Genomic DNA, 15,087 nt, shown 5'->3' on the forward strand with positions numbered 1-15,087 from the left:
ACTTTTGGCTCAAAGTTTCAACTATGCTCAGGCTTTGTGCCTTTCTCTCCTTTTGTTCAGGCTAGATCCAGTTTCTTTACAGCAAGATTGTTTAATAGAGAGAGTTAAGCTGCCACACTCTGATCTAATCCAATACTTTGCACTGACCAACCTCTTATATATATTCCAGGCAGAGAAAAGGTGGCCAACACATTGAAACTTTGGGTAGGATATCAATAAGCAGTACACAGTTGGCTTGAAGAATATTGACAGCACCACAAAGCATAAACTTGGTGCCATTTTATGGGGCTTCAGAGATAATGTCAGCATTTGCAGGCATTCTACCGTATAAACCTTTGTACTCGGTTTCACTGAAACAATGTTTAAATGGAACGTTCTGTGCTAGCCTGAATTTCAGCGTGCACTAGAGTATAGAAAGACGTACCCCCTTGCAGATCTCCTTGGCCTCTTTGGATAGGGACTTGGGATAGGAGACATTGTGATCCGTGATGGAAGCAAACAGCTCTTCTTCATCCTCACCATCAAACGGGGGCTGCACCAGAAAGAAAAGTCACCGCCACGTCAAAAATGTTTGATAAGTGCGAGGCAAAAGAAAAACAAAAACTCATCAAACATAAAGGTTTTTTTAACTCTTTAAAATTTTTTAACTCTTTAGACTGCTGGTGTTAATGGTCAAGCATCTCTGCTGTCTGCCATCTCTTTTATTTTAGTACAGAAACATATCAGATACTTCCCACAGGGCACTCTACACAAAGTTCCACTTAAAAAAAAAAGCTGAAGAGGTTCTTGAAAAAAAAAAAAAGAGAGTTTGAGGTGTATTCTAGAATATTCTTATTCCGTAAATCTGAGTATCACATTCATTTTCCCTGAAGATGTAAGTAAACGCGAGAAAACACGAAAAATATCCGACCAGTCGTTAAGTCGTGCTACCACGCTCGTCGCCGAGCGAGTGCGTGTGTGGCCAAATGGTTACCGTGCCTGACAATCATGTGGAGGCACCAAATTCGATTCGTGGAAGCGACGCTCCCTTTATTTATTCTTTCATTTTAGCGTTCTCGTAAGTTTGAGAACCTTGCGGTCTGATCAAGATATAGATGCTCCATGTGCCGAACGTTCTACGCCGAATGTTCCAGAAACCCACGCGGGTACAAGATGTGCTCCGTGTGGCGGTCCGGGATCAGTCTTAGCCCCAACGCTCGATCCTACTGTTCCGCCTACATCGACGCCTGCAACGCTAACATTCTTCCATTTTGCTTTGGGCACAAGTTCACCCCATCAAATGTTTGGTTTCTCCAGTTAACTCGCCGCTTCATCATTTGTCATTCGTGACAATACACGGATATTTCGGCCGCCAAGCGCCTGTCGTTCGTGTGGGCAGCGCTTACTATTGCAAGCTTGCCAGGCATGCTCCCCCGCACTGACGCCGGTCGCGACGTCTTTTTCTGACCCTTGTGAAAATGACAAGGATGCGCATGCATAGGTTAGATAGGCGCTGAAGATGCGTGACAGCGAAGATTCCAACTCTTTTAGGACGTCGCGCTCTGGGAAGGAAAGGGTTCGGCGATACTTTGAAAATGAATTTCTGCAGCCTCCGTGCACTTAATTGAAAAATAATCTCGATATTCGTGATCCTGGAAGCAAACGAAGAAAGAACCGCTTCAGTTTCCTTTTAAAGGTCAACAGACAAACACCTTTTTACTTCTCGAAATCGCTGATTAAAACTCGTGAGATGTCGCTTTAGCCACAAATTACGTATGCTCGACTCCACCTTATGCCAGTAAGGCTCCCAAAGCCACAACCAGAAACAGAATTCAAGCCATACTTGTGAGCTGATGGACTTTTTCCTATCCAAACTTTACAGTATATTGTGCACAGGGCATATGCTGCTCCACACCTGGCCCACCAGCATCTCGTAGAGCAGCACTCCGTACGCCCACCAGTCCACAGACTTGCCGTAAGGCTGGTACAAGATGATCTGCAACACACGCGGAGGTAAACAAGCGGCAGATGCTTTATTAGAACCTCACTAATAAGAACACTGAAGGCATGGCAGAATAGAGCCAAAGTCAAAACAGGAACATATAGACTTACGAAAATAAACCTTTAGATATATTTAGGGTGTGCATTTTCCGGTTTTAACCGAAAAACACCGATAAACATCCGTCGGTGACGAAAATATAAAATCGGTTAAAACCGAAAAACACCGGTGGTTGGATATTTTCGCCCTGGTTAAAACCGAAAAACACCGGTCGTTGCTAGTTTCCGACCTAGCGAAACCCTTTCCCCGTAGAGGTTCGTCAAACGTGTTATCTCGTGGATCTTGCATTCTTCCAGTGTTTATACATGGCTTGCAGGTGGCGTCATTCCGCCCTCCTTTTTGGGGGGTAAAAGCGTCTAGTGAACGTAGTGGAAGCTAAGCTTTCATACGCCTTTCCCCCATAGTGTCTCCCATGGCCCCCTTTTGTGGACAAATTAACGCAGTGGAGGGTAGGCTCTCACGTGCCTTTTCCTCATTGTGTCTGGCCAAGTGATGTCGGTGCAAGCCATGTATTTAGAGGTTACTGTGGTTTTTGGAAGACACTGCCAACGTCCGTGGCGTACAGGAGCGTGCGTTTTCATAAATGCGGGTTGCGAACCGCAAGGAACGTGCTGCCATGACGGCAGCACGTTCCTTGCGTGTAGATGCAAGCATGAAAGTATGCTTGCATCTACTATAATAACCCAGTGTGAGAAATAGTTGCTTCCTAGAGAAGAAGTGTATGAACTATGTGAATAACATTGGAAATCTTTGTCTGTGATCAATCGCTTTTTTTCACCGATAATCACCGATTTTAGCCTCGTCGTGAGACGTTCCACCGAAATACACCGGTGTTTTGAAAATAAATAAACACCGAAAAACATCCGCCGATTTTTCTCATAAATAAACACCGGAAAGTACACACCCTAGATATATTTAAAAGACTGCATGCACCTAATTGCGGACGGAGTTTCTGGGAATGCTTCAACCGTACATGAGATTTAGAGGAAACCTAGTTCTTAAGTTTGTCAAACTCTTTTTATCAGAAAAAGCACTTTCCTTTTAGATATGCTTGCAATGGGGCAGTTCAGATGCATAAAAACAATTAAGAACAGGTGCCCTAAACTTTTAGGACATTTATTACAGTTATGATACTAACTTAACCATGATGCAAGTTGCTTTCTCATGTAGCACAGATCTAAATTCCCAAGCCTCACGACAAAAATACTCCAGCAGTCATCAACGTTTGTTTGCGTTTGAGTCCCGTTGAGTGCGCTTGTTACCGAGCGCCAGCGCAATGCGGAGAAGCAGTACCCGCAGAAACGAGCTTCGCGGCTGTTGCTTCTCCACACTGCACCGGTGCTCGGTGAGAAGCGGGCTCAACGGGGCGAACCTGCCACAATCAACACATTGAAAAATATGAATATCGCAGTTTACTTTGAAGCGAATATCGAATAGCATATTATTCGAAACTACTATTAAAAAATTTGAATATTTGCACCACCTTATTTTGTGTTCTCACAAACAGCTAATTGCCTGGATTATGATGATTCCGCTGAGAGAGACGAAAAGACTGGCATGCTGTAAATACAGTAAACTTTGGTTAATTCGACCTTGACAGAACCTTGAAATTTGTTCAAATTATCCGAATGATTGAATTAAAAAAAGGACAAAAAAATGGTTAAAATTAAACTTCCTTTTATTGTTCAAAGTACTCACGGATGGTCTGCTGCCGTCTGCGCTTAAAACGCGTGTCCGAAAGCATGTTCCGGAGAGCAGCGTAACTAGACATCACGTCCCCAAAAAATTGTGCACTCAAAAAAAAAAAAAAAAGTTTTAAGAGCAGTCTTTGGCGCCGGGCAGTCAGACCGTCAGCAAGAGAGAAAAATAACAAAAACAAAAACCACTTTTTCCGGCGCGCAAGATAGACCGTACACGATGCTTGCTTTGACAGCGTGCGCTGAGAAGGCTTTACGAGCCGACTTTGGCGTCGGGCGGCCAGACCGCTGGCGACAAAGAAAAATAACAACAGAAAAAAAAGAAGGAAAAGAGAACCTCCGCTTTTCGGCGCAAGATGGACCGCACACGATGCTAGAGAAAGGCACTTTGAGAGCGCGCGCTGTCTCTGCGCCTGACCACGTGCTATGTTTTCTGCGCTACTCCATGCCAGATTGGTTGCGCTGGCTCGTGTCATTCGCTACGGTCCATCTTAACAGCGTAGAGGAGTAGGCGCATATTTGCGCACGTTCGGCGTTGCAGCAAAGAACCCGTGTTTCGCCGTATGTTGAAGGTTTTTCTGCCGTAGAGCTCTGCAATGTGAGCCCGCGTGCATTCGCTCGGGACGAATTATCTGATGCGGAGTCTTCACGAGTTCGAACTATCGAACTTTTCCTCCCATAGAAATGTATGGGTGCTCACCAGGACTTTTGAACACGATCGAATTAACTGACGAAAGCTTACTGCACAGACAAAACATTATAGGGAGGAAAGGGATACAGCACAACCGATATTCAATTGGAACGCAAGAGTGCTGGACGGATGAGCGTCTTATTAATGAGGGCATAGCTCGTAGTATGTATCTTGTTTCCCCACCTCAGGGGCAATGTAGTCTGGCGTCCCGCAGAAGGTCTTGGTGGTCTTGTCCCCGACAATGCCCTCCTTGCACATGCCAAAGTCGGCAATCTTGATGTGGCCGTCTTGGTCTAACAAAATGTTGTCCAGCTTCAGATCTCTGTGCATAAACAATAGATGCAATCAGCCGACGCCAGCAGGCACCACGAAAAGCCGATAGACTCGCTAAAGCCCACAGTCCCTACAAAAGAGCCCTCCGACAGGGACATGCCAACCAGAATGGCCTAGCCGATTGCAATTGTGAAACTTCGAAAGTCAAATTCGTTGTATGAATGCAATCGTTGTACGAGTTTGTTGCACAGCAAAAAGTCAGCATGCTTTGAAATATGGTAGGTTGTATATCTACTCAAAGAAAAAATTTGGCCAAGACTACTGGATTGTTACAATGGGATCTTCAACGTGAATCACACAGTAGCAATTGCCAGCACAACAGCCACTTGCGTCAAAATAAGTGGGAGTAAGATTCCAACTCGAGGCATTTCAAGGCCCCATTAAGTAACACTAGCAGGTGACTACGTCACATCAAGACACAACTGCAAGTCACCCAAACATCCACGATTCGTATGCCGTGTGTCAAGCTGTTCCCCGACTCGGATGCCGTGCTAGGGACGTCCCAGGAGCTCGCTGTCATACCTCAAGTCGAGTCCCCAGAACGTAGTGGAACGTAAAGCCACTAGAAAAGGTGCAACAACGCTTCAACCATTTGGCTGGTCAAAATTGTTGTTTGTCGTTACCCAAAGCTTTAGCCAAACTCGCAGGGAACGCTTTTCCGTCCCCCGGAAACATTTAAACAGACAGTCACAGAGCAAAACGATATTGCACGAGGTTCTCGACACCGTTTCCGATGCCCGAGAAGTCGCACTTTCTACTCGCAACGATTTCTACTCCCACTCTGCACGAAGCACACGAATGGTGGCGCCTACAAAAAAATGAAGTGCCGACACCCTAAGCACAGCTTGTACGACAGTTCTAGTCAAACGTAGTCAAGTGCCATCGTGTGAACGAGCCTCAAGTCCGTGGCACGAGCTTTCGCTCCGCCCACTGCAAGGCTGCGCTGCGTCGATCCGCTCAGCTGAGCAACCCCGCGATTCCGAGAGTGCGCCTCCCACCTGTACACGATGCCCCGGGCGTGGAGGAAGAAGAGGCCGATGGCGATCTCGGCGGCGTAGAACACCGCCACGGGCTCCTTGAATTTCCCGCACTGTTGAATTTGGAACATGAGGTCCCCGCCGTTGATGTACTCCATCACAAAGTACAGCCGATCCTGCAACACGGCGGAAAAGTCGGGTTGTGCGCTCGAGGCGACATGCAACTCGTGGCAACCTTTGGCACGTGCACCGGTCCGCCAGCTTCACGAAAATAAAGACTCGCCAATAGAGTTTGACCCGGGACTATTGCCCGGGGAAGGTGCAAAATTTTAGAATTTAGGTAGTTATCACTGCTTGTACAGTAAATATGTCCGGCTTGTGGATATCTTGCCGACATTACAATATTCATTCGAATATGTGAATATAGTGAAGTCCTTACACATTTTTTCTGTTTGGAAATGCTTACAAATCATTAAAGGAATGCACCCCAAAGGTTGGATTTTTTGTTTTTCTGTCTAAAATGATGCAAGTTGTAGTCATAGACACGCAAAAAAATACCGCAACGCGAAAAGAAATTTCCTCCTGCGCGCGCGCACACCTTTTTATTTTTAGTGCTTTTCTCTCCCGCTCCTCACCTCCTCGCTTCTTTTGATTTGTGAGGTCAAATATTAGGAAATTTAGAAGCTTTGTAAGCAGAGTTTCTATAACATTTAATAATAGTATTCGGAAAACATGTTGTTTAATGCGATTGCAATTGCACTACGCCCCTTCTTTTTGAAATACCAAAAATCAGAGTCCTAAGTGATGTCACCTCCTGCCTTTTTATCCTCTTTCAAAAAAACATGGCAGCGCTCGACGCATGTAGCAGAGGATGATCGGTGAGTTGAGGAATCAAACAAAGTTGTCCTTTTTAGGTGCGCGACGACCTCTTAGATTTCGAAAAGGGAATCATGAAATGGTCAAAACAACTGGGTTTGCTGTGTGTGTATCGTTGTTTTGGTTTCACACAGAACTGGTGCAATGTGACCCCTCACAAAGCTCACAAAAGTCCACTATGCTTTCTGTCGGACCTCACACTGTTTCAAGGAATGTGAGATCGTTGAAAGGGCCCTAAAAGAACTTCAAACTCGAAAGGCAAGCGTCGACTGCTCGCAGCGATAGGCGGCACGCATGGAGGAGAGCAGTTGTTCGCAGGACGCAGGCGAACACGACACTTTGGGTGGCGGCGGCTTGGTGGCGTGAGAGAAACTTGACTCGTGGGACAGCTCAATATTTGACGTCGCTGCCGTGGCGCGGATCGCGCGGGAACTTCAAATTCGGCCTCTGGAAATCGTTTTTTTTTACTTCACAAATACTGAATTCCCAAGTTTTGAACTTTGAGGGTAATGTTCAGGCATCGTTTTCAATCGTTTCGGATAATAAAAAAAAAAAAGGTTTTGAAATGTCAGTGCCCCTTTAAGCTACTGCCATGCAAGATGCAATTAATGATACTGCCAGAAAACAATGAACATTTCTGGCGGTGGTGTGTGAAGATGAATGTAGGGGGCATGCTGTTGGGGGTGCAGGATGTCTACTGGGGGTGTTTTTAGAGGTGTCAGGCAAGGAGTTTTACTGGAATCATAGTGAAAGGGTGTGTTCTAAGGCAGTGGTTCTCAAATGGGGGTCTGCGGACACTTTGGGGTCCACGAAGGCATTCTAGGGGTCCATGAAGCCAGCCTCATCAGTCAAGCCCGGCAATAAAAGTTGTCTTTTCTTAGATTGCGAAGAAACGTTCCAATTTTTGGGTGAGTTTTCTCATGTTTATGCCAATAAGAGAAGTCTATCTCACACTAGCCCTTAGTTACAGCCATTTATTAAATCATTATCATAATTAACCTATACCTTTCCCTTCCCCTCACCATCAACGGGGTCCTCCATCATCTCCACAGATCCACAAGGGGTCCGCGAAACATCAGTGGCTAATAACAACTGTCCTAAGAAAATAATGTGGGGGAGTAGTCTTCTAGAGGTGTAGTATGAGGCATAGTAAGGGGGTGTTGTGTGGAAGTGTACCTGGATGTTCAATGAAGCAGGTGTTCTTGTAGGTGAGCCTTCTAAAGGTACAAAGTGAGGTTTTCTTTTAGAAGCATCATGAAAGGGTGTCTTTGAGGAGCGTCTTCTATAATAATTGTGTGGGAGAGTCTTCCAAGGGTGCTGTGTCAGGCACTGTGTAAGGCTATTGCATGAAGGTGTCTGTACGTAACTTATGAAGGTGAAGGGGGTGTTCTTGTGCAAGTTTGTTTTGGAGGTGTCATGTGGGGGTAGTCTTCTGGAAACATTGTGAAGGGGTGTTTTCTGGGGCTGTCTTCTCCAACGATTATGTGGGAGAGTAGTGTTCCACAGGTGCAGTGCGTGGTATCGTGCAAGGGTGTTAAATAAAGGTGTGTGCCAGGATGTTCCCATGAAGGAAGTGTTCTTGTGGGAGAGTCTCCTTGAGGTGCCATGTGGCAAGTTGTTTTCTGGAAGCGTCCCGAGAATGCGTCTCCTGGGGACGTCTTCAAGAGACATCTCCAGAAGGAAAGTCGTCTAGAGGTGTAATGTGACGCATCATGTTTAGGTGTTCTATGAAGTTTTGTCACTTGAAAAGGGTGTTCTTGAGGGATGGTCTCCTCGAGGCACCACATGGAAGTCGTCTTGTGGAGGCATAGTCAGAAAGTGTCAACTAAAGGTGTGCTTTCTAAAAAATGGTGTGGAGGTGCCTTCTGGAGGCATAGGGTGTCGTGTGGGCGGAGGGCGCGGGATGTCGCGTGGGGGAGGGCTGACCCTGGTCTCCGCACCATGGTCTGGAAGCACGAGTGCAGCTGCACCAGGAACGGGGGCTTGGCCGGCAGGGCGAGGACCCGCTTTTCCACCATGGCACAATCCACGTCGTCGTCCTGGATGATGATGTCCTTCTTGAGGATCTTGATGGCGTACAGCTCGTCCGTGCCCTTGCGCTCTGCCAGCAGCACCTTGCCGAAGCTGCCTTTGCCCAGCACCATGAGGAAGTGGAAGTCCGAGGCACGGATCACGTCCTGCGATGGCGCAAATCGGGCGTCGGCTTAGGACGGAAGGGCGTGCGAGGGTCCTTAGCAGAAATTCCGATGGATACTTCTATGGCAACAATAGATTTCTAATGTTCCCACAGGAAATTCGTTTGGACCGGTAGAAAGGTCTGCTGGTTCTAACAAGATTTCCATTGGTCCCGAAAAAATGTGTAGTGGTTGAAGATTTTCATCAGATCGACTGAAAAGTCTGTCAGCCAATTAGTTCTACTGGTCAGGTGGGAATATGCCTATTGGACAGGTAGGAACTTCTATCGATTACACAAACTTCCACTGGTCCAAGAGAAATGTCTATCAGATCAAGTGGACAGGTCTAATTGACACCTCTCTCAAATAGACCTGTCCACTTGATCTGATAGACTATTTGAGCCAGGTGTCAATTAGACCAATTGAAACGTCTATGGCAGAGATTCCCAAAACTTGTCAACATCAAGGATCCCCTATTTCTCGACTGTTGCGCGAGGAACCCTTACCAGACTCGGCACTAAGCAGTGCAGAACCCTACAGCTGCCTTGCAAACAATGACGCATACACTATAATCCGTTCCAGCTTACGTCCGACCGTAGCGTTCCGATTGTAGCATGTCATACGCGCTTCACACGTCGCTGCACCCCATCTCTAAGATTACGTAACCCTCACACAGCCCTAGATCGGCCCCGATAGCTCGTAGTATCCGCTGCGGCCATATGCAAGCTGAAACTGAGCAGAGTTGGGAAGCTTTCGGCTCATAATTACACATCCATGGGTGGCTCAGATCCACTAAGACGATGCTTAAATAAAAAAAATACTTCACTTTGGGACGGAGTAGGTCGAGAAAATTGGGGGCTCGGGAAATAAACACGAACACTTTGAGGAACCGCTACCCAGCTTGAGAACCCATGGATCTATGGAACCAACTGGGTTTGCCTATTGGAGCAATAGAGATGTGGACCGCTAGAGAAGTTAATCTAACCAATGCGGAGCACTAGCTTGTCTGCTCGTTGCACAGGGGTTGCGACGATGTCAGAACGTCAAGCTCTTATTGGCCGATTGAAAGAATACTGGATAGATCTCAATCTAGCATTGAGGTCTAGCCACTATCCTTTCAATCAAAGCCAATCAGGGCTCGGTGTAGTTCTGACGTCACCGCAGCTCTTGCGCAAAGAAGCCCACCACTTGCACTCCGTATTGGCTAGCCACGTTTATCAGACCGATTGGGCAGTTTCATCGGAACTCCCAGGGAATACGGTGAGCTCACCTGCTTGCCCATGTTGTGCGGGACGTCCGGAAAGGCGCTGGGCGTTCCCTTGCGAGCGGTGCCCCTGTGGCCCGGCCTCGGCATTGCCCGCATCTGGCTCCGGAGCGCGGATGCATCTTCGTCTTCGGCTGGGACCGGAACGTTGTAGAACTCCCCCTCCTCGGCAGTGAGCAGCTTGAACCACCCTTCGGCGGGCTGCTTCAAGATCTCGGAGATGCCGAACGAGAGAGAGCCCATGAAGTCGTTGCGCGACGTTCGGTCCCAGTCCCAAAGCTCGATGAGCAGACGGCGGTCCTTGTCTTCTGCCTTCAGGTCGCTGCAAGGCATCGGGCAACCACGGGCACTCGCTTCGCTGATGGAACAAACAGGTTGTCCGTTGCGGGACACAATCACGTACGTCACCCGTAAAATGGTACTGCTTTGAGGTGAGTGCATTGGTAGACTGTAAAAGCTTGAGAAAGTACAAAGCACGGACGGCACACCTTTCCAAAGAAGTGCTGTCCGTGTTCTGTGCTTCTATGTTTCATTCTTTCTTCTTTACATAAAGCGTCGTATTGTCATACATTCAACAAATGCTCTATTTCATAAAAATTATGGGTTTCATATATGGGGTGTTATGAATCATAGGCCTCGCTGTCAACGACCCGAAAAAAATCGGAAAAAGGCTTAGCCCTACTCCTGTGAAAAGTTTTAACAAGATCCTCAACCTTTTTAACAACAATAACCAACGCATATGACCGAGTCACCCGAGCGTTGTGCTTGCGGTGCCGTCTTTCGACAGGCGCAACAATCGCTCAGGAGAATGCAAGCAATGCAGTGCCTGTTGTATTGCTGTCTGCAATTACCCTAGAGCCTGCTGCATAGGCGAAGGTGGCTGGGGCTGTCTTAGGTCTGGCCTGCCTTAAACTCAACCACCCCCCTTGTGCCATGCACTTTACTCCGAGGACCCCGAAACAGGGGTACACGCCCTTCTGAACAGCTCCTTTCCGGGGAAAGGGGGGCATTGGCTACCCCCCCCCCTCCAAGAAATTTCAGAGTGGACCCCTCCCCTCCTTCCCCCCCGCTCCCCAGAGTCGGCCTATGGCCTGCTGCACCTGTTGGGAGATGGCACTGCAAGCATGATGTTTGCCACAATGTGGGCGCCCGTCACACATGTGCAAGGTAAAATCCACCACTAAAATACAGCTTTGATCAAAGTTTGAGCTTGCTACAAACAGGCGTCAATTTCTCTAGCTCATTTCATAACGAGCCTTTCGATAAATGCAGCCAGCTTCAGGCATTTTATCATTTCAATGCCTCGTTCCCACAAGGTGAAATTTGATGCCAACACTTTGAGATATTTTTCTCCGTCAAGGTTTGGGGTTTGAACAGTACCTCAGAGCAATGGACTTTTCGCTAGATTAACCAAGCACCAAGGAGCGTGCAGCAAGCGTAGTAGTAGCATGTGCCGCGTGTGCTGGAGTCTGCTGCAGCAACCTTTTAAAAGCAAAAACCCAAACAGATGGCACTTTGCATGTGCGTTCCTTCAAATCTTTCTTTACGTAATTCACTTCAAATCTCTTACACCGATGATGCGACCTGTGCGCGACGCACATACCTACGTTCCCAGCACCCTCTTTGGTGCACAGATAGTTTGGCAAGAGGTCTGTTGGCCCTGGGCTGTGGGTCAAAGCCAACTGACAGACAAGCAACCCTCCTTCCAACCAACGAGGGTCATAGGGACACCTGTAAACACCGAGACGAAGGACGTCCACTCACAACGACAGGGTTTCCCTCCACTCCGGGTTGAGGCAGGCCTTGATGGTCTTGGTCTTGCGCTTGGCCGAGTCTCCCAAGTCCGGGATCAGCTTGAGCTTGACGTAGGGGTCCGAGAGACCGTTGGGGTCCATCGGGATGAGGTTGCGAGCTTGCCGGACTGCACACGCCCGGCGCAACGTCGGGAGAACGTTCTAGAAAGTCTCGAGGCCCGTACGCACACTCGCGTCTGCTTAGAACCGATCTCTTCTGATCTCTTACGACCACAGAACACACTGGAGTGGCATCCATGAGATGGCCCAGGAACTTCATTTCACTGGAGCGGAAGTTTTGGTTTCGCGGTATTTGAGAGATCAAATGTATATGCTGTCTACGAGAAACGATCATTCAAAAACATTGTCAAAAGACTTTCGAGCCAAAAAAAAAAAAGAAGAATAATGATACGTCAAAAGCTCTTAAAAATACATCGAAACTGAAAGTGTCCCACGGATGCCCGATAGATGGCGCCAGTTGCGCTCTGCCGTCGTCGTAAGAGATTTTAGAAGTTTTAAGGCGCACATTAATTTTAAGCAGTTGCAGGTGTGTGAACTAGCTTTCAGCAGATAAGTCTATCATCCCTGGTAAGAAACCTGCCAATAACCTGTCTACGATATGTAATCAGATGTTGAGCGAACGTGGGGTATGTTGCCATACCCACTTTTGCCACATATTTATTTGGTTGACTGATGAAGCTTTGTTCGCTCTCAATCATTGCGAGCCTGTAATTTTCTGTTGTTTTCCTTTTTGTAGCGCCCATGTCAAAGGCATGTCTTGGATGCAATCAACTCGAAACTTTACTAGCTAGATCTGTCGTTCGGCAGCCCGTCGGATACCCGTCAGTTACGCACTACCCGCTTAAGCAATTAAACACCAATAAAGGTAATCCAGATATCTGGATTGACTTTTGACTCATCCAGAGCCAAACTAAAGAGTTTAACTTACAATATCAAAAATGTCACGCTTGTTAGTAGAAAAAGTGGGCATTTCTGCACCCCCTCTAGTGTCCCATAATCTTGGAAGGTTGAATTTGTTTTCTGCATGCGTATTGTATTGTTGGAGTGCCTGTTTACTGATTTGTTTACCTTTTTTTTCTTCAACTTAAACTGTATAGCCACATATTTTTCATGTAAACTAGGTTTTGTCTTTGTTTATTTTTTTTGCACCCGTTCCTGATCGAAAAAGTGCCCTCTAAATAAAAATAAAACAAATCTTGACACGCTGTTCAGGCCATCAAAATGTGACAACACTTTCCTGACCATGGCGAAGATGCCTGTTCTTTGTGGCTTTTTGTTTTTTGTTTTATTTTTCCAGCGCGGAAACTATTAGGCTTACAATGTGATGCCGTACAGAGAAGCAAAGTTAAATAAATGGGCTTTTGTATCATGCAATTGCCAGAGAAAGGACTTTAATTCTTATACAATATGTACTTTGTCAAACAAAATTGTTTTCTAAAAATTTGTCCCAGCCGGGTAAAGATAGGGCTATATTTTGCACAAAAAAAAGTGCCCCAAAAAATATTTGAAATAATGTCTTTCATTTTTACAACAAAAAGCTCCAAAAAAAGCTAGACTTCTAACTTAGAAAGATTTTGATCTGCCAAAAGTCAAGTAAACCCTCACAACTGCAGATGCCATTGGGCTAAGCAGTTTCTCGGTGTGGTGAAGCACAGGTCACTGGAACCGAAATACGATGATCTAGCTTCATCAGTGGACTCACTGCTGCTATTCGAGTTTGAAAAATCGACGGAGAATTCGAGAGCACTGCCACTCCCACGAGCGCGTGCCAGGCCTGTGGAAGCGGCCATGACTGTCACAAACAATGGCATGCCATCGGTTTCATGCTTGGCTTAAAAATTGCTGCCACTCACAAAGGGAAATAGAAACACAAAAGCCAACACTGTAGGCTTCGAACTCCCTCAAGATGGTGCAGTGAAGTTTTTCCTGTCCCGTAGCTAGCTATCCATTTTTTAACGACTAACTTTAAACGACCGCTAAAACGTGCTGTAAACTGATCAATTGTAGTTTTTCTCGTCCTGTGGCTATCTCTCCATTTTTGAGAGAGACACCCCATCTCATAAGTGCAAGGGAGAAAGTGAGCTCACCCTCGCAGATGAGCTTGTTGCTGGTGGCAGAGACCTTGAGGTGAATGCGTCCCCGTCGTTCCGTGTGATCGCAGCCGCACAGGTTGGGCACGCTCTCCTGGCAACGCTTGTGCACGTTCATGTCGCATGCTTTGTTAGAAAGAAAAAGAACAAGATTGATTCATTGACTGAAAGCGTTTATTTCGTGGGTTTTCTGCCCATGGACACATCTCCCCGGGGCAGAAAAAACGCAAGAGAAAGGCGTAGTATGCAGCTGACAATTTAATATGCATAAAAAACAGCAAAACATAAAAAAAAATTAAAAAAGCTGCATGTCTTTTTTTCTTTCTTTTTTTGCCCTCTATTTCTTTACCTTGGGTTTCTACATGTTTGCTTCGTCTTTTCATGTCTATTATGTCTCATAACTTACTGTTGGCAAAAGTCTGACTTTTTGGGAATGAGCTTCAGAAATGCCATTATCACGGTCACTCCAGCAGCTCGGAGAAGTTAAAGCAGAACCTCTACACAGTAAAGTCAATTTGATAAAACAATGTCACGATGTCCGTACTTTTACTATACTATCATATTACAACAAACCAGAACTTTGCTTAATCATGTGCAAACATTCCTTAAACCAAACATAATTATAAGGACAATCCTCTGCACTCCTGCAATCCATTTAGATTGACATTCAGATTCAGCACAATGAAGAAAAGAAAAATGAAGCGCTTGTCCAAGGTTACCAACTTCTTCTGGTGCAACATCTATTGTAGCTAACTACAGGGTGTCAAAGAAATATTTACAGGGTTTGTTTCACCACAAAAGAAAGCTATGCATTGCCGAACGCTCATTGTCCGTCTAAATGTAGTGCCAGCGGTCTAAACAAGATGCCAAAGTTTCAGAGCTATCTCATCCAAAATTTATATATAGAATTCCGTGCTTTCAGTTTTTTTTTTTTTTTTTCTGGCAAATTCGGAGGGTGCTCTTTGGAGTTTATTTTTTGCCAGAAATTCTGAGTTTATCGGTGTTCATCTTTGTTCGATTCCCAATTCTCCGAAATTTTGAGTTTAATTTTGCAGTGTTTCCCATTAAAAATAAATAAATAAATAATATACAAGTGTAAATGTATGCTGGATAAAAAAAAAGTGCTTGAATCA

At 46.1% G+C, this 15,087-nt stretch overlaps 1 protein-coding gene across 4 annotated transcripts in view; it reads right to left on the reverse strand.

Moving 5' to 3' along the window:
• LOC8032520 (protein kinase C, brain isozyme) overlaps positions 1-15,087 on the reverse strand; it is a 76,027-nt gene that overhangs the window by 46,096 nt on the left and 14,844 nt on the right. For 2 of the 4 annotated variants that reach the window (XM_029978167.4, XM_002410179.5), the window contains exons 5-12: positions 13,952-14,080; positions 11,815-11,971; positions 10,057-10,372; positions 8,553-8,789; positions 5,758-5,912; positions 4,610-4,748; positions 1,895-1,975; positions 425-532 (exon numbers count right to left, since the gene is read on the reverse strand). In XM_029978167.4, coding sequence (XP_029834027.1) covers positions 425-532; positions 1,895-1,975; positions 4,610-4,748; positions 5,758-5,912; positions 8,553-8,789; positions 10,057-10,372; positions 11,815-11,971; positions 13,952-14,080 — 1,322 coding nt within the window. Of the gene's footprint in view, positions 1-424; positions 533-1,894; positions 1,976-4,609; positions 4,749-5,757; positions 5,913-8,538; positions 8,790-10,056; positions 10,373-11,814; positions 11,972-13,951; positions 14,081-15,087 lie in introns of all 4 variants that reach the window. The other 2 variants (XM_042294653.1, XM_042294652.1) reach the window with 1 other exon arrangement.

The sequence above is a fragment of the Ixodes scapularis genome, unplaced genomic scaffold (genome assembly GCF_016920785.2).
Source record: "Ixodes scapularis isolate PalLabHiFi unplaced genomic scaffold, ASM1692078v2 PGA_scaffold6__148_contigs__length_123643588, whole genome shotgun sequence".
Lineage (NCBI taxonomy): Eukaryota > Metazoa > Arthropoda > Arachnida > Ixodida > Ixodidae > Ixodes > Ixodes scapularis.